Below are 19255 nucleotides of genomic sequence, written 5' to 3'. Positions count from 1 at the left end.
GTAGGCGGGGAGGGAGTGGTAATATAAAATAATAATAAATCTTTATGCGATAAAAGCACTCGAGACTAAACACTGAGGCCTGACGTGACCCTTCCAGCGAATGCCTAATGTTTCAGCTTGATGGGTTTACTTAATGCCCAGCAAGAAATTGCAGGCAGGCCAGTACTCTGCTTTCCATTTGCAATTCCTTATTTTATACTAGAGCATTCCATGATTGCTTACTGTGTGCCTGAAAAGTGCAGAATTGGTTCCATCCCTTAATTAAAGCCGCCACGTTACATAATGTGATGACAAAGCCAGCCCTACATGGATAGAAATTTGGTCGATTCATCAAGGACTGACCAAATTTCAACCCATATATGGGTACTCTGGTTGCACACAAGCGGATCAATCCACTTGTGAACACAGCCAGCCTTTCGGATATTTCCCCCATTAGTGCTGCCGACCAAACAAAATATTGCTGCAGGAGTGATTCCCCCAACGCAGACTAGGTTGATGGTGGAATCTAGCAATTTTCAGTGGAAGGGGAAAAAAAAATATAAATATAATATAATATAATCTAATATAATATAATATAATATATATATCCATCCCATGGGCTGCTTTTGGCCAAACTTGTAGGCAATGGTGGCGCAATCTGTGTAAGTTGGCCATGAACAGTAAGAGGTCTCCCGACAATGGGTGGGGAAACATCTGCTTGTCAACTAGTGTCAATACCCATAGCCATCCTTATATGCGACCTGTCTTAAAGGGCTAAAGCAACACATGCGTATACTTTCTTTTCCACTCATTGAAGTGAAGCCTGGTCACACAAAACTAGAGCCATTTCTTGAGATGGCAAGTGCTCATTAATTACCTTAGAGTAGCCCTTCATGTCCCAATCCCTGTCCAAGTTTTTTTGTTTTATACCAAAAGAGAAAGAAATCAAGCAATACAGAAGGTTTGCCAAAAATTTACCAGTCAGTTCCAAATTTATTTGGGAAAATATACAGATCGCAAAGGAATTTTAACATAACTTGCAGGCATTTTTCCAAGAAATACATATCTAATAGTAAAATGAGTAGAAAATTAAATATTTCCTTCCTGCAATCACAGTGATATCACCATCCTAGACTGGAATTGCACCACAGGGCAATCACAACCTATGACCTCCATCAGCAAACACGGTACGCGCACCAATAGTCCCTTTCATGTAAAAAGGAAAAACATTGTCCCTTCGAATGACAGACAAGTTAAATAAGTGTTATTACAACTTTAAAATATCCAGCTGCTTAAGAGTCTTGATCTGGACCCTTTCCAGCCAAACTAAACTTAAAGATAAGATGTAACATCACTTTGAAGTCCCTAACGGACATGCCTGTCCCACTAAGAGGACAGAACATGAAGTAGCCAAGGATCAGTTTTAGGAGGAGAGTGGTAACCCCATATTCCTCACAGGTCCAGAACTACACAAATGTGAACTTTAAAAGCTAGTTTATTACATGATATAAAAATATATATTTTCCCCACAATTTGTGGGGGATGGATGGATGCATGGTTTAATATTAAAACAAAAAATAGATGAAAGCAGGGTTTAAATCACAAGTTTGCTAGGCCAATTAAACAGGACCTACAGCAAAAAATGTCAGCCAAATTTTCCAATGGAACAATCTGAAAGCACTGAAAAGGAAAAAGCAACCATACATATTTGAAACATTTTGATGATACACAATCCCAGGGGTATTGCTGTATTTTTAGTGACAGAGAATGCTTAGGAGGTGGTACTGCATTTTCACAGTATAACCATATATATGATCTTCAATGCATGTATATAATCTTTGAAATACACCTGCCACATACACAGTCTGCCACGCTACAGGTCATGCTAGTAATATTTAGATACCACCTACTAGTCAGGGAATAGTACCTGGCATAGCTGCTGGAAAATACATGAAATTTTAAAACTAAACCCTAATCAAATGCCACCATTTGCAGAAAGGAATGACTAGATCAGTTAATGAGAAAAATAAGGACATGATTGCATTTGTTATTACCAATTCATACAAGGATGGGTGAAGTAAATAACAGGACAACAGTTACTATAATAGCAAAATCTGCTTCCTTTTCCCATCCCCCAAAAAAAAAAAAATTTAAACATTTCAATTATTTCTACTTAGAATGACTTTTACATGCAACGTTCTCATACTTTTAAAATATGAATTAGTCTAAGTGCACCCTTGTACCTGCAATTAAAAAAAAATTTAGCTACAATTTCTAACTTGTTTTAAAAAGGTGCAAGCTCCAGGGCTTTAATCCAAGCCCTAACTTTACAGCCACGGGTTATTGATCTAGATAGAACTCTGCGCAATTAAAGTGCAGACTTTTCAGATGGCATGCTTGTTGCAGAATACGAGTTCACTAGTTACTTCATCAAGCTGGACCTTTGAAAACAAGCCTGCAATGGGCAGACCCTGTGTTTGTATTCTCACAGCACTCAATAGCTGAACATCTGTGATCAGGATAAAAAGTTAATTTTAGTGCACATAAGAACCACACAGGAAAACACTGAAGCTCATATACGTTGTATATGCATGTACAGTATTAGGATTTCAACCCTGCAGTTGCAAAAATAATGGACATGGAGGCTGATGACTCTCTGCTCAACAGACTAGATACGTGTGGAATGCGGAGTTGCAGAAGTGAATTTTACTCTAGCCTCTGCAATCCTAAGATCATTCCAGTTGAGTGCATGGAGCAGCATTTTCTAATAAGCTGGGTTGCTATTTGACTTGGCGGGTATAAAAAAAATAAAAAAAAAAATCTTTCAGGAGATGGCCATAAAATGCTCAGTGCACTAGAGGCAGGCGTTATGTGCAAATTGGAAATACACTTTGGTATCAGCAAGAATACACTGGGATGAAACCAGATATGTTAAAAATGCAGTACCAGCTCTAGGACCACCAAGTTAAGGTATATCTGGTAAAGAGCACTGTTCATCGATTTGAACAAAGTATTTCCAATGTTCACAAAATTTGAAGTGTACTGCGTGTCCTGCAAACTGCATACTGGAGGTCCCTATCTCAGTAATAGAAACACGGCTATAGATGACAATCAAGCAATGGTAAGAACAGCAAAGGAATGATAAATAGACTTGTGGTTTAAAGTCAATAACAGACCAAAATGAATGCAAGTTTTGTGACAGCAGTGGTTTTAAACTTAAACAATGGACTGTCCCAATCCTACAAAATATCAAAATTCTTTTAGAAAGAGGGTCTTAAGACTGGTTTATATGCCCGATTTTATTGGTTGTATTTATATAGATTTTCTTTTGGTAAAGTAGTCTGGTGTGAATTCCAAAGAGGTCTTTTCCTCCGCGTCCATGTTTGTATCCAAAGAGGATGGGTGGGGGAGGCCTGGATCCATAGTACTCTGTTAGATCACCAACAAAGCCCTTTTTTCAGTTTCAATTCATTTCGTTGGGAGAGGGGAGAGGCAAAAAAAACGCAGGTACTAAAAATAAACTGGCAGGTCGAAGTCAAACACCTTTGGATCTAGATTTCCTCACTCTGTGCCTTCATTATCTTCAGCAGTGGCTTGCTCTGCATTCTTTGAAGCCTACAAAAATAAAATTAAACACCATCATATGAATGCCCATTCAGAACCAAAGATCCCACTATTAGCAGCTATAGTTCAATGTTCTATGTGTTAGACTGGCCATAGAGGAGGACTGAAAACATTTATGAGTGAACCACTAGAAGGATGGACGCCCACCCCCCCCCCCCCCACCCCCGACTGATCTACGCATGTACATTCAAGTGGATCAAGCATGCATGTGTAACATCAATAGATAACTGGATACAAGCAGTAAACTGACCATCAGTCAATTCTAGAAGAAATAGCAACTAGCCAAAAATATCACACAACTGATCACCATTTACTTCACCTTCAGAACTCTTCCTGGTATTTATTGTTACCCAAGGACATGAGAGGATGGTCAGCCAACCAAACTTCTGCTGATCATATTATTCCAATGAGAGCCCTAAAGAATACATTTGCGGTTGAGCACCACCATGTGTGGCCAAACTCATTCTGTCTACCAATACTGCTGCAAAATAGGATTTTTGTATTTCCTGTGAAATAGTTTTCTTGGAATCCACTGAGGGATGCAGGAAGTTTTAACCCTTGGGGGTTATACTACCACCTACAGAAGGACTGGACACTGGCAAAAAAGATATATAAAAATTTTTTTAAAAAAATGTAGGCAGCGCAGGATAACTCTTAACCACCAGCATGCCACAATTCCACAGCAAAGCAGTGTTGAGAATTGGGAACTGCCTGCAACTCAAAGAGCCGCCTGCCTGGGAGCATAAGACAGGAGGGTGGTCTGGAAGCCACCTAGAGATAGTGGAATAATAATAATAATAATAATAATACATTTTATTTATAGTGCCCTTTTCAGCAAAAGGTCTCAAAGTGCTACAGGTTAAAAACTAAAAGAAAATTGAGCAATTTATACGATAAAACAAACACCTAAAAAGGACAAAAAGCTTTGCTAAAAAAATGTCTTAAGACCTTTTCTAAAACAGTCAGTAGATTGAGGAGCCCTCAAGGTGTCCAGTAGGGCATTCCACAGGCGCGGGGCAACTGCACAAAAGGCCATGTCTCCCATTGTCTTAACTCTAGTTCTGGGTATATGAAGAAGGTTTGAGTGAATGGAGCGGAGGGAAAGTGTTGTGCTTTGTGGTTTTAGAAGTTCATTGAGGTATTTGGGGGGGGGGGCGCATGTCCATGGTTACACTGGTGTGTAAAGAAGGGAAACCTTGTATTCAATCCTGGCGGAGACAGGAAGCCAGTGGAGTGAGTGAAGAATGGGGGTAATGTGCTCATGTTTCCGCACTCTCATCAGGATCCTTGCTGCAGAGTTTTGGACGTACTAAAGCCTCTGCAGGCTAAGAATCCCAACGAAAAGTGCATTACAGTAGTCCAGTCTGGAGGAGACAAAAGCATGAACCAGCTTTTTGGCATATGAAAGGGAGAGAATGGGACAGAGTTTAGAGATGTTACGGAGATTGCATAGGTGATTTATATGGGCTTCAAAAGTGAGTTGAGAGTCAAATTTTTACACCAAGATTTGTGACTGAGAAAGGGATGTTCGAGCCAGAAAAAGCGATGCTGGTTATGGATGATGATTTGGTCTGGTAAGGAGTGCCAATCAGGATGACTTCAGTTTTGGAACTGTTTAGTTGAAGAAAATGGTGCTCCATCCATACCTTTATCTCCTCCAGACCGGTAGTGAGTGCTGATAGGGATGACTGTGAAGGTGGGGTTTCAGCTGTTGCATTTACATATAGCTGTGTGTCATCGGCATAGCAGTGGAATGAAATTTTGTGGCGGCTGAGAATTTGGCCCAGGGGGCCAAGGATTAAAGGGATGGGGCCAAGGACTGACCCCTGGGGGACACCGCAAGTAACTATACGTGGATTTGATTTGAAGTAGCCCAGGGAGATGTATTCTGTCCGGTTTGTGAGGTATGATTTAAACCAACTGAGGGCTGTGTCAGAGTCCAATGGTAAGGTGAAGCAGTTGTAAAAGAATGCCATGATCGACAGTATCAAATGCAGCAGAAAAGTCCAGGAGGATAAGGAGGAAGGGAAAGCCAGCATCGGATGATATGAGGAGGTCATTTGTAACTCCGATGAGAGTCTGTACTGTGAGCAAAGCAGAAACCTGACTGGAATTTTTCAAAGAGGTTATTATGTTTGAAGTGGTCCTGAGGTAGGTGGCAACTGTTTTCTCAAGTACTTTTGATATGAAAGGGAGATTAGAAATGGGCTATAGTTGGATAGGACTTCCGGATCAAGAGTGGGTTTGAACAATGGTCTGATAATGGCATTTTTTAAAACAGGGGGAAAGTAACCAGTTTGGAGGGAATGATTTATAGCAGCAGTAATCAGAGGACTTAGGACAGTAATATGAGTTTTTACCAGGGAGGTTGGGAGAGAGTCCAGGAGACAGGTGGAGGGTGTCATCTTCCTGACGATATTCTGCATCTCTTCTGATGACACCTCAGGAAAGCAGTTTAGGGATTGGGAGACATATGTTGGTGGAACAATTTGGGTGGGAGGACCAGAACAGGGGCATGAAGGTCCAAAAGGCTGCTAAGTTGACTGTTGTAGTAATCCACTGCTTCGTCGGCTGATGAAAAATGTGTGATTTAAATAGACAACGTAGGCCTCTTATGGGTTCAAACAAACTGTGCAGAGAGAACCAGATTCACATCCCAGAGAGTCACAAGGGAACAAATGGGGGAGCCAAATGTGGGACGCTCTGTACAAAAATCTAATCAAAAAGACAAACGGTCACAGAAAAAAATAGAACGGGCAGAAACCTTACCAATGATAATGCTGAGAGCCAGACGCTGGTTTAAACTCAGCTGAAGGAAGGCAAGGATACATCCCATGGAGAAACTTCAGGAGATGGAAGCCAAAAGACTCAAACCAAGTGAAGTATGCCTTTCAAGTCCAATGACTGACCTTGCGAGAAGTAGACCTAGCTTTTAGCATCATATGAATTAGGGGTGCACTGAATAGATTTTTGGTACCGATACCGAAAATGAAAAATACACTAGGCCGAAAACCGAAAATTATTGTTGTTAAAACATTAATAGAAAAATGTATTCTTATATTTGAAATAAAAAGGTATACATTTTTATATAACACATTGCTAATAGTATTAGCAAAATTTCCATGCGGTGCACCTCTAGAAGATATGATAAAGGAGATGGTCAGAGACTGCAGACGTGGTACAGGAGATGGTCAGACTGTAGACGTGGTACAGGAGATCAATGTAGCCTTACCAGTGTCCATCAAATGCAGCCTGCCAGTGCCCATCATTTGTAGCCTACCAGTGCCCATCATTTGTAGCCTACCAGTGCCCAGCAGCTTACCAGTGCCCATCATGCAGCCTACTTGTGCCTCACCAGTGCCCATCATGCAGCCTACCTGTGCCTCACTAGTGCCCATCACGCAGCCTACCTGTGCCTCACTAGTGCCCATCACGCAGCCTACCTGTGCCTCACTAGTGCCCATCACGCAGCCTACCTGTGCCTCACTAGTGCCCATCACGCAGCCTGCCTTAGTATGTCAGACAGGATCAGGACAGGGCAGTGTTAGCAAGGCAAAGCCAAGAACAGTGCTCTATCTATGGAGGAAAGCTGTCAGCACACCCCGATAAGGAGCGGCTTGTCAGTACGATCAGTGGGAGGAGCATTATCAGTGTGCAGCGCCGTGGGGGTTAAGAGTGCAGGACTACTTGTTTGACTTGCTGTTAGAAACAGTGAGCCTGCTCGGTGAAGCCGCTCCTCATCGCGGTGTACTGACAGCTTTCCTCCAAAGAGCACTGTTTTTCTTTCTGCCTTTCAGTCACCTCATCGAGGAGGTAGGGGAAGAGAGAGGAGAGGACTGGACGGGGGCGCTCCAGAACGACACCCCTGTACTGGGCCCGCCCCTGTTTTGGCACCATTATCGGCAAGAATTCTCTTTCGTCAAATTGCCGAAAAGGCCATTTTCAGCCAATATGTTGGTTCATACCTAATATGAATTACAGACTCAGATGCTTTTGTCCAACAGCTATGCCATTAAAAGTCAGCAAGCATAAAGTAAATTGGTCCTTGGGACAGATGGACTTGACCATTTGAAAGTCTACAGAGTCAGTATACCGCAGTCCAGAGTAATAAAGATTACCAGAATGCCCTTCATCTTGATCCTGAAAAGCAAATGAGCTAGAAGTTTCAGGGGGGGAAAGGCAGAAATCAGGCAAGACTGATGCAATGGAGCCACCAGGGCATTTACTATCCACTGCTAGGGGACCACTATACTTGGAAAAAACCTTTACAGTTTGTTTAAACTGGAGGTCCACATCCTGGATCCCCAACCTGCAGGTTTAGGGACCACTCCCCCAGGTCCAGGCGCTGCCGGCTGAGGAGCTCTTCCTGCCAATTCTCTGCAACCAGAATAAACACAGCTGACAAGTATGAAAGTTCCCAGGACAAGATCCAATCTACAGGCAGATTTCTGGTTTCTTCACAATTATTGCAGATCGCCACCCACTGTAGCATTGTCCGGATCAGACGAAAAGGTCCAGTAGAATGGTCCAATGCTGCAGAAAAAACCAAATAATCCAAAGTTCCAGAAAATTGATTGGGAGAAAAGACTCTACAAGGACAGGGACTCTACTCTAGTTAGACTGGCTGGAGGATCCTCCAAAAGACCAACTGGTACATTTTCCTGACTCCAGAGACAGATTCCTGAGCCACCATATCAGAGACAACCTGGTCCTCTGAAAGATGAATTGATCTGTTCAGAGACTGGAACGACTTGCTCCAAGACAACAGAATGTTGCCCATGTAGGGGACCAGAGTGAAACCAGACAAATAGGACTGCCTTGAAAAAAAGGCTACCATCAGACCTAGGATTCCCATGCAGAGAGTCAGACAGCTCCTGGATTGGAGAGCTCGAATTAGACTAGAAGGTCTGAAATTTCTCTAGTGAAAGCCCACTTTGACCTGAAATATATCCAGGACTAAACCCAGATACGTTAAAAAAAGAGTTGATACCAACAGTTAGGTCTGAAGGGTCAGGATTCTTCTGAATCATTGTAGCATCTGGACAGTCAACTGCAAATTGTCTGAGAGTCTGTGTCAACTGTTCCCTAAACAGGAGGTTGTGTAAGTGTCTAAAAATTGGAATGACATGAAAACACAGCAAGACTTGTACCCTGATGAATACCTGAGGTGCAGACAAGGGGCCAAAGGGCAGGGACCTGAACTGGTTGTTCAAGGGCCCCATGGTAATGTTTACAAATGCTGATGCACTGAAATAGCTACATGCAAGTATGTTTGAGTTCCACAGAAGCCAAAAAGAAGATTACAGATTTTGAAGATTCTAGACAGAATTTTTGCAGTTGAAAAACAATTAGACCTTTGACCGAGAATGAGGCAAATGCTTGGGGAAGGGGAAAAAAAAAAACAAAAAAAAAAAAACAAAAAAAAAAAAAAAGTAGCAGAATCTATGGAACCATTCTGCTACAAGAACTGGGGGGGGGTTCATATGTTGAGCCACGAAAAGAGAGGGCTTGCTGGAGATATGCTAATCTGAGAAATGATATAGTAAGAGGTAAGAAACAGAGGATGGAAAAGGGAGCAACATTCCAGTTTGTAGCCCTGAGATACCATCTCCTGAACTCAAGCCTCTGAAATGCAAGTTGTCCAGCTGTCGTTATTCCGTGAGAGCACCCATGGACTTCCTCCTGGAACCACGACTCCTGAGACGTGCATCTGGCATGCTCTGTGATAGCTGCGTCCTTAAGACACAGCAGACTGCGGATCATAGTAAAGGGCCAATCAATGCGGCCCTTTACAACGTGATCAACTGTCTAATCACAGCTGATCAGTATAAACATACTTGCCGGTTGCAGTACTTTCCTCACATGTTGTGACAGCAGAGCTGGTAAACGGCAAGTGTCACAGGGGACATGTACACAGATAATCAGGGCACTGATCATCAGTACCGCCCCTCAGTGAAGGAGAAAAATGACATAGTTGCAAAATGTTGGTTTAGAAAAAAAACCCAGTGGCAATTAAATACCAGCAAAAGAAAGCTCAATTTGTGTGAACAAAACGATAAAAAAATTCATATGGGTACAGTGTTGCATGACCACGCAATTGTTATACAAATTGCAACAGCGCTGAAAACTGAAAATTGGCCTGGTCAGAAAGGGGGTGAAAGTGCCCAGTATGCAAGTGGTTACACATCCAACCGTTCTGGAAAATGGCGGCACGCATTTATGCAAGGAAAGTTTGTCTGAGAATATGGCAGACTCTGAATGACAGGGCTTGACAATGCATAGGGAGCCAAGTTTGTGGAGAAGGTGTCTATGTGGAGGTAAAGGAGTTGAACAAAAAAGGGACCTCTCTCAAAAGACAGCAAGGATGAATACTTTGCAGTCTGCTCCTTTGATTTCTTCAACTGTGGAAAAGATGGGCGCTCATGCCACCAGTAGCATATTTGAGGACGTTGTCAAGAGCTGATCTGAGGAGACACCGTTCGGGAAAGGCCATGCGGAACAAACTCGTTTTACAGATGTGGTTTGCATTTCAGCACTTTTGCTAAAGTTCCTACATACGAAAATATACAAAGACATCCAGCAAATTTAATGCTACAGCCATCAGCTTCACACGCTATAAAAGTGAGGGATTCAAACCATTAGATCTCTAAAGAGATTTTGAGCAGGCTGGCATAGCAAGATCACAAGTGAGACTTGAAGAACAGGGCCTCCCCCCTGGTTGCAAAGACTTTCCATTTGCACCTGCTTTTCCAACTGAAAAGTTGTGTTTCCATTGTGGATCTGACAGTGTCCCGCCTTAACAGGGTGCTTACTTTTCCAGTAGAGGGAAATGTCTGTCTTTAAGGACCAAACCGATAAGTGCTTTGAAGGTCGCATGCAGTGGAAAGCCGGCTGTGAAGCCTTAAGGCTTCACTGCCAGTTTCATTTAGTTAAGATGCTAGCGCCTGGATCCAAAGCCCATTGAAGAATCGGCTCAGGTGAGGACAGTGCTGGATCACTGGACAGCTAACAGTTACATAGTTAGTAAGGTTGCATAAAGACACCAGTCCAACATGAGTGTGGGTGCGTGTCTACAATTGTCCCCATCCCCATTACATTGTGTCTCATTAAGATGCTCATCTAGTATTATTTAACGGTACCCATATAGCACCGTCAATTTACACAGTGCTCCACACATACATAGCACACTCACATCGGTCCCTACCTTCAAGGAGCCCACAATCCAAGGTCCCCAACTCACATTCATATACTAGGGCCAATTTTTTTGGACAGAAGCCAATTAACCTACAAGCATGTCTTTGGAGTGTGGGAGGAAACCCACGCAGGCACAGGGAGAACATGTAAACTCCAGGCAGGTAGTGCCGTGGTTGGCAATCCAACCAGGGACCCTTTTTACTGCTAGGCTAAAGTGGTACCCACTACACCACCGTGCCGCCCTAAAAGTATTTTTACATTAAAAAAGAAGCTCCTCTAACTTGACTGTATATATTTTCTGAAATCAGTATGTGTAGAAAACAAAGTCAGTTTAGATTTTATGTCACTGTTTTTTTGCGCAAGTGCTTACCAACCTCCACACTAAAATTTTAATACACACAATAAAATACCATCTCCAACTGTTTTGTAAAACAGATATTGGTAATACCCAAAATGTTTTACGCAATTGCTGTTTAACATGTGAACCAGCAGCTTCAATGCATATAGGATATATGCATTTATTGGCAATACCCAAAAGATATTGGCAATATCCAAAATGTGTTACATAATTGGCGTCAACACGTGAACCATTGTCCTAGATGCATGTATAAGGCTTTTGAATAAAAGTAATTGGAAATGTAAAATTGGTAAAAAGTCTGCAAGTTTATAATAAAAGATTGAATATTCAGATTCCTACATAAGCCCAATCATGTCTGTCTCATTCTCTAAAAAAAGGAAATTATAGCTGTTGACATTCCAAATAGGCATGAGCATTGCTGAGCAAGAATTACCTTCTTTTTCTTTTTTTTCTGGGTCTTTCGGCTAGCTGAACTTTGCAGAAGTGCCTGAAAAGACAAAATAAAATGGTTACTAAATAAGGTAATGGCATACAACAAATGTACTGGCCAGTAAAAGAAGTTGGTCTATACGGGAACATTATTCCAGGGACATTAAAAAGGATGAACTTTTCAAACTATGCAAACAATTTTACAAAATCAGCCTGAGCTACTTTCAGCCTTTGAGAAACACAAACGTAATGTTGCGAACAGAATTCAATGCACTCCACTGTTACTGTAATTTTTCTGAATGCATCAAGTGGAACACAAAGCCAAAAAAATTGTACTTTACGTATTTATATACAGAAGTATTAAATGCTGTCATATTGGGGCTATCAATGCTGAATTTTTGAAAATCTGGTTTAAATCCAGTGAGTCAAGAAAGGTTAAGACATCAGAAAAGTTTGATGATGTCCTCTGCATTATCTAGGTCAATTATGCAAAGTATTAAAATGAGAGTCGGGCAGCTAACATTTCAGGACAGACCAGCAAATGGAAATGTTTTGCTAATGTCTTTTGTGGCAATTTTGGTAGTTCAAATATTTAAAACTAAAAAAAGTCCAAAGACCAAACGTCCACTTACCTTTAAGTCTGTATCCTGCACCTCAAGCACAGACTTGTACAAATCTGGGTCAAAGGGACCACTTGTTATTCTCATGGGGCCATTAGGCATCAACAGAACTGTAAACTTAAACTGTGCAACATGTTCTCCTGAGAAAAGAAAATGCAATAACTTAATGTACAGACTCCACGGAATTCTCCAAATCTTAAGTCCTCATGCACACGGACGTTTTTACAGCTGCTTTTTTGAGCTTTTTTTGCAGCTTAAAAAGGCCTGTCTATGTTGGTCTATGGCTTCATGCCCACCTAGGCGTTTTTGAGCTGCAAGTGGCATAGGCGTTTTTAAGCTGTAAAAAAAAACCCAGGACCAGTGGGTTCTGAGAGACGTTTCTCAGCTGTAAAAACGCTCTAACGCTGAAAAACGCTGAAAAATGTCATTCACCAACGTTTTTTAGCGTTTTTGATCCATTGAAAAAAAAAAAAAAAAAACGCTCAAAAACGCTAACGCGGAAAAACGCTCAAAAATGATAAAAAAAAAAATCACTGCAAAGATACTGGCGTTTTCATAAAGTTTTTTTTTAACAGCCTGTGTGCATGAGGGCTTAAAATGAAAAGCTGGAATAAAACAGAAAATGCAGGAAGGTTATGTGAGCACAGTCCTACACCATATGACTGCTCAGGTAAACCCATAATTTTTTTCCACAGCAAACCTATTATGCAAGGATACTAAAACATACTACATAAAATGCAGTTTGCAATCTCACCTTCCTTTTCATAGAGTACATTGAAAGGTTGGAGCAATTCATGCTTTGCACATTCCACCACGCCCATCCTTGCCTTCTTTTCATCTTCAAACGCCCTGTAAAAAATTTGAATATTGAAAGCTAAGAATGTACACACACACACTAAACCCAACAGAATACATTTTAGATTTCTTTCCAGTGTTTGAAGGATATTTAAATATTTAAAAAGGCAAATGAATGGTTGCATACAAATATTTCAGCCGTGAATTTACGCGGCTTTCCATAGTAGAATCAATTTCTATCTAAGAACCAGAAAAAGGAACAACTTACAACACATAGTATGAATTTTGCTTTTATAGAGAGCATACAGTAGTCAGCAAAAAGAAAAAAGGAATAAAAAAAAAAAAGCCAAGATCAGTTAGGTGCCAATTATTTTACACATGTAGGTTTATATTTTAGGGCTTGAAATTTAAAAAAAAAAAGAGCATACCATACCTAAGAGTAAATGGCATGGCACCAAAACGTCTCTCAACTTCACTGAAAAAGGCACGAGAGGTTTTCATCTTCAGTCCATACTGCTTAGTTGGATCCCTCTTGTAAATTGTTGTTCTCTGTCCAGCATCCTTTGCCTAATTCAAGGTTTATAAATTATATATTAGCAATAAAATCACACTAATTTGGATTACTGCGATTTAAAATAAAACCTGTGTTGGCCTAAATATTTACTAAGGTGACTGTTCTGATGTGCAAGAGCCTTGTACAAAAGCAACCTAAAAGTAGCGGTCCTTTCTTTGCAAAGAGTCTTGTGTGTGCACATACCTGCATTAATCTTCAAATCCGCCACTGGGGAACCCTTCGGATGCTAGGCCCATGCCACACAAGAGACTAACTTCTGCCCATGTAGACAATAGGTTGTCACTTCCCAAAATTAAGCCTTGCCCCATCAATCAAGTCCTAAATGTCTGAACCTCATGATCAGCTCTGGCTTTTGAGGCCTTGAGGCTTCTCCTAAGGGTCACAGGAGCGCAATTCGTTTCGCACACCTGTGACCAGTTTTCAGCAGAGAGTGGTCTGAAGTCCGCTGACGTTACCAAGTTCAGTCCAGGCAGCACATCATCCCGACTTAGAAAGTCTGGATCCACCAGCTGCCTGGAAGAATGGCAGTCTCAGCGAGCCGCTGAGACAGCCGCTCCCTGCCCCTCCACAGCTCAGCGCTCCAGTGAGCGTGGAGGAGCAGAGCAGGAGAGATGCTGACTGACAGCAGCTCCCCGCTCGGGCAGGTGAGAGAACCGAGCCATCAGCGATGCTCAGTTCTCAGTGAAAAGGCAGCGGGGGACAGAAGCAGCATGCATCCACCTAGGCAAGTATGAATAGGGAAAAGCAAAAAAAAATAAAACTCACCTTTCCCTCCCCAGTACTAATAAGAACATCAATAGCATAAACTTCATGAACTTCAAATTCTGCCTTTTCATGGTCCTTCCTATAAAAATAAATAAAAAAATCCAATTTTATTTAAACAAGTTTTTTTTTTTCTCCCTTTATCCAGCTACAAGCAAACAGACAAACAAGGTGCAGAGGTATACAATGCAATAAATACCAGTCAGTGGAAAAAAGGCAAAGTGCATTCCCATCCACTTATACAGTAGATCTTACAGCAGCGACAGTTATTCATATATCATTTGCCCAGCCGCACCTGTTTTCTTATATAGAGAGATCAGAAACCAAGCATCATAATACCTTCTATCCTCAACTGCAGCATCCACCTACTTACTCAATAGAATAGTGCTTTTGGGTTACACAAACCCCCCCCAACTTGTATGTGACTTTTTTTTTTTTTTTTCCTTCTTGTACAGAAGTTTGAGCTCTGTAACCCATTCTTCCCACTGTGGAGGTCACATTTGAAACTAATTTCAGTACTAGCATCCCGCTAGCCGCAAACTGACTGTCATCACCAATAGTATGCAAATCCAAATCGGAGTTTTAAAAACAGGGCAAAATACAAGTGAGCAGAATATTACTAATAAGCAAGCAAAAAAAATTAAAAAGTTGCTAATCTCAAGAAACCACCATATCCCAGTTTGGAAGTTTAGAACATATCCACGGAAGATTGACCTGAGCTGTATTTGCTGCAAGCATGGGGTATCCCCGACTCCAGTACCATGTAAAAATTTGGGGGGTCCTAAATGCTCTAGAAATTGGAGCACATCCTCCCATGTCTTCTCAGATAGGGTATGCAATATATGGACATATTACAGAGGAGTTGAGCAGCAGGTCGCAAATAAGCCCGAGCTGCAATGCAAAGTTGTAAGGTCTAGACTTGCCTGTCATTGTGAGTGTAATTAGAACCTCCAAACAGATACTTAAAGCTGTTAACCCATATTAGTCTATGCCGGCCCCTCTACTGAGACTGGCATTGCACACTAAGTCTTTTGTAAAAATGAGGCTTGTAAATACCAGTTTAGAGCTGTCTTCAGGCCGGTCACATGACCCGCAGCCGCTGTACAGCTCCGTTGGATGGCTTCTGCAGGAGGGCCCAAGATCTCCCTCCAACGTCAGCTGGGGAGGTCACATGGCCACTCAGCCCCTCCTGCAGTAGCCCTGTAAACTGGCCGAGAGTCATGTAACCGGCCTGAAGATCGTTCTAAACAGGTATTTACAAGCCTCAAACCTACAGTGACACACATAGCCTCCTTCTGGTGCAGGCCGTTATTGCGGCCGACTCCCTACCCTTCATTTACTTTCCTAATGCACCGACATGGGAGAGGAGCCTTTAGGCGGGTGGATTACATCTAGTGGCATCCATACAAAGGTGGATTCTGTGATGATCTTGATGTATTTCCGGGAGCAAGTGAGTGCATTGTGTCATTTTATCTTTGCTTAATAAAAAGACACAAGTTTACTGCACCAATAGGGCATGTGCTTCCCTGGTCTGTTTTTGTTTAGATTATCCACAGTCCTTATTTTGGCAATTCAAGGAATGGCATCAAAGACCCTGATTTAATGAAGGCTGCAACATTGGTTCAGAGCTTTTTTTCACTGGTCACACCTAAGTGCAAGAGTGGGATTAATGGTGAAAGTTAATGAAAAAAAAAAAAAATAGATTTTTGTGATTGAGAGGGGGCATACTGCTACCTAAACATTTTTTTATCTTCATGCAAGTTATTTATCAAGGTAAAAATGTTTAAGCTTTAGAGTCACTAACAATTCCAGTGCCCTAGTAAGAGTGAACTTGGTGTCAGATAGAAATGGGAAGATGCTGATGACACTAGTGCCACTTTTTCTTCATCAGACCCCCTCCTGAATCTCACTACCTAAGGGTCGTTCCACAAAAAACACACCACACACACTATAAACGGTAACATTAGCCCAATTTTTTTGTATAATGTGAAAGATGTTAGCCAAGTAAATAGATACCCAACATGTCATGCTTTGAAATTGCGCACACTCATGGAATGGTGACAAACTGATACCTAAAAATCTCCATAGGCGGAGCTTTAAAAATAAAAAAAAAAATTAATGGTTACCAGGTTAGAGTTACAGAGGTCTAGCGCTAGAATTATAGCTCTTGCTCCGACGATCATGGCGATACCTCACCTGTGCGATTTGAACACCGTTTACATATTGCAAGCGCGACTTACGTGTGCTTTCCTTGCAGCGCGAGCTCGCGGGGGGAGCTTTAAAAAAAATGTTCTTATTTTTAGTTGTCATTTCAAAAAATAAAAAACAAACATTTGATCACTTTTATTGCTGTCACAAGGGATGTAAACATCCCTTGTGACAGTAATGGGCGGTGACAGGTATGGAGGGATCGGGAGTCTAAAAGATCCCAAAACCCTCCTTTGCACTTCAAAGTATTCAGATTGCCAAAAACGGTGATTCTGAATACTGTTGATTTTTTAAAAACCGGTGCCACTGACAGCCAAGTAAACCGGAAGGGACGTCGTTTCCGTGATTACAGAAAGAAGACTGGAACAAAGGAGTTTCCGGCTTCCTTCCAGTTTCACTCTAGCTGGAAGACGGGAGGCCCGGGAACAGCGGTGGAACGTCCCCTCTCACTCCTTCGGGATAACAGCTGAGCGGCTTTTAGCCGCATTGGTTGTTATCCCTGAAGAGCAGACTGCCCGCTCAAAAAAAACAAACAAAAAAAAAAAAAAAACAACATAAAAAACAGTACCAGGGATGATGCACGCAGGTGATATGTGAGTTCATGCTGTTATATCTTTTAATAAACCTGTTGAAACTGTATCACACTACGAGAGAATTCTTCTTTCTTCATACATTCCCACCGGGAGGATATAGAAGAGGACCCTTTAGTGACCAAACTCACATCAGAATCAGATTGCATGGGTGTTCATCCCATGCAATCCGATTCCTGTCCAAACTGTCAGTTAGCAGTACAATATGCGAGCTGAAATATGGGGGGGGTGTCTTTAACATTGTATTGATTGGAGTGTCATTAACATTGTGAACTGCCTTGCGAGTCGGGTGCGATACGGGAACCTGCAGTGGAGTCGCAGGGTTCCCGCATCGCACAAGTGTGAACCGGCACTTAGTGCTCTCAATTGAGACCAAGCCCATACCACTGCAATGACAGGCTGTCAGGAACAGGAGGCAAATGCTGGGTGGGCAAGCAGCTACAACCAACAGCCTGTCATTCATGGGCTCGGCAGCCGCTATCTGCACGTTGCTGCCGATCGTAAAGCAAGAATTAGAACAGGGATATGCAATTAGCAGACCTCCAGCTGTTGCAGAACTACAAATATCATGAGGCATAGCAAGACTTGACAGCCACAAGCATGACACCCAGAGGCAGAGGCATGATGGGACTTGTAGTTTTGCAACAGCTGGAGGTCGGCTAATTGCATATCCCTGCTTTAGGATTATCATAGATCCTGCACTTCCACAATAGAGAGCAGAGCACTGGGAAAACCTACAGAGGACCCCTTGAGGCGATCTAATACCATTACACCATCCTTGAGAGATATTATATGCTGTATTAAAGCAGATATAAGGCGATAGGCCAGAGAGCACAGAAGTGTCACAGGAAGAAAGGGATCAAGTCACCTTATAACATGAACACTCAATGGTGAAGGGATACATCACCTACAGTCATGTCATGTAGATCATATTAAGGAATTTTTGCACTGAGGGCAGTTATATTTGTTTTGCATTTACGGTTATCAATCATCTCTAGAAGTAGCAAAATAAATGCGCAAGCAACTTTCAAGTGTCATTAAAAACACACTGGGATTAAATCTTGATTGAAATAGTCAGCTGTTGGTGGATTCTGGGTCAATGGAGAGTAGAAGGCAAAAAAGAAAGAAAAAAAAAAAAAAAAAGCTTTGGCCATACTTCGCTTAAGTTGGATACTCAGAATTAGCAGAGCAAGTATAAAAACACTAGTTTTTAACTCATCATATCGCTCTTAAAACATGCACAAAAAAAAAAAAAACAAATAAACCCTATGGTGGAGAGTGAAAATGTATATTATATACACACACACACACACACACACACACACCCATCTAAACGCATGCTGAATGGCAAAAACGAAAACAATGTAGCACAAATTTAAAACAGGCCAACAAGCGCATTACAACTTAGACAAACAAACAATGCATAAACTAAACATAACTGATGTCCTAACGTACTTTTGCTGGTCAGTAGGGTTTTGAATGATGGTCTTCTCTCCATCAATAACATGTTGTTTTAACTGATGAGAAAGCATTCCTAGGGTGAAATACACAACATTACTTACACTGAATATATAAGCAAATTAGATATGTTTGTGAAAGCCTCTAAAACTGAAAAGCCAGATCCATTTACTATAGAGGGGTGCAACTTCCACCTCTGTACCTCCTGGCATGCAGTGTCCCACTCTGAGCTGCACGACAGCTTCCAGCTTTGCTCGTTGCCCAAATGGCAAATACATTTCCCCCTAAGGGGACATTCAGGAAAGGTGTTGAGCCACACTGCAAATCCCTGCGACAAGAATTCACCAATTCCTTCTAGATGCATGTTGACAGCAGCAGCTGCTGAGCCTGTATGGTCTAATGAAGGGCTATTGATGGCCGCAGCTATTCATGCCTGTTCACTAGCCAGTAGACTACCTGCTGAGATTGCAGATGCACGCAGCACAAATAAAGCATGAATAGCTTGCAGGCACCGTCAGCCTGTACAGGCTCGGCGGCTGCAGCTATCTGCACACAGCTACTAATCTCAGTCACAAGATTCTGTAGACTCTTGCTTGAGGGGATTTGCAGCATGGCTAAACACCTGCACAAATGGTGCCTAAAGCTGGATATATACTATACAATC

At 41.9% G+C, this 19255-nt stretch overlaps 1 protein-coding gene across 1 annotated transcript in view; it reads right to left on the bottom strand.

Moving 5' to 3' along the window:
- Positions 1-941: 941 nt before the first annotated feature.
- Positions 942-19255, bottom strand: part of PA2G4 (proliferation-associated 2G4) — a 44725-nt gene continuing 26411 nt past the window's right edge. The window contains exons 7-13 of the mRNA XM_073613975.1: positions 18589-18667; positions 14339-14417; positions 13433-13566; positions 12959-13053; positions 12217-12344; positions 11589-11642; positions 942-3594 (exon numbers count right to left, since the gene is read on the bottom strand). Of these exons, the coding sequence (XP_073470076.1) occupies positions 3541-3594; positions 11589-11642; positions 12217-12344; positions 12959-13053; positions 13433-13566; positions 14339-14417; positions 18589-18667 (623 nt within the window). The 3' untranslated portion in view covers positions 942-3540. The remainder of the gene's footprint in view (positions 3595-11588; positions 11643-12216; positions 12345-12958; positions 13054-13432; positions 13567-14338; positions 14418-18588; positions 18668-19255) is intronic.

The sequence above is a fragment of the Aquarana catesbeiana genome, linkage group LG02 (assembly GCF_042186555.1).
Source record: "Aquarana catesbeiana isolate 2022-GZ linkage group LG02, ASM4218655v1, whole genome shotgun sequence".
NCBI classification, from domain to species: Eukaryota; Metazoa; Chordata; class Amphibia; order Anura; family Ranidae; genus Aquarana; species Aquarana catesbeiana.
Note: the sequence above shows the minus strand (reverse complement) of the source record. Positions and strands in the feature narration are given on the sequence as shown.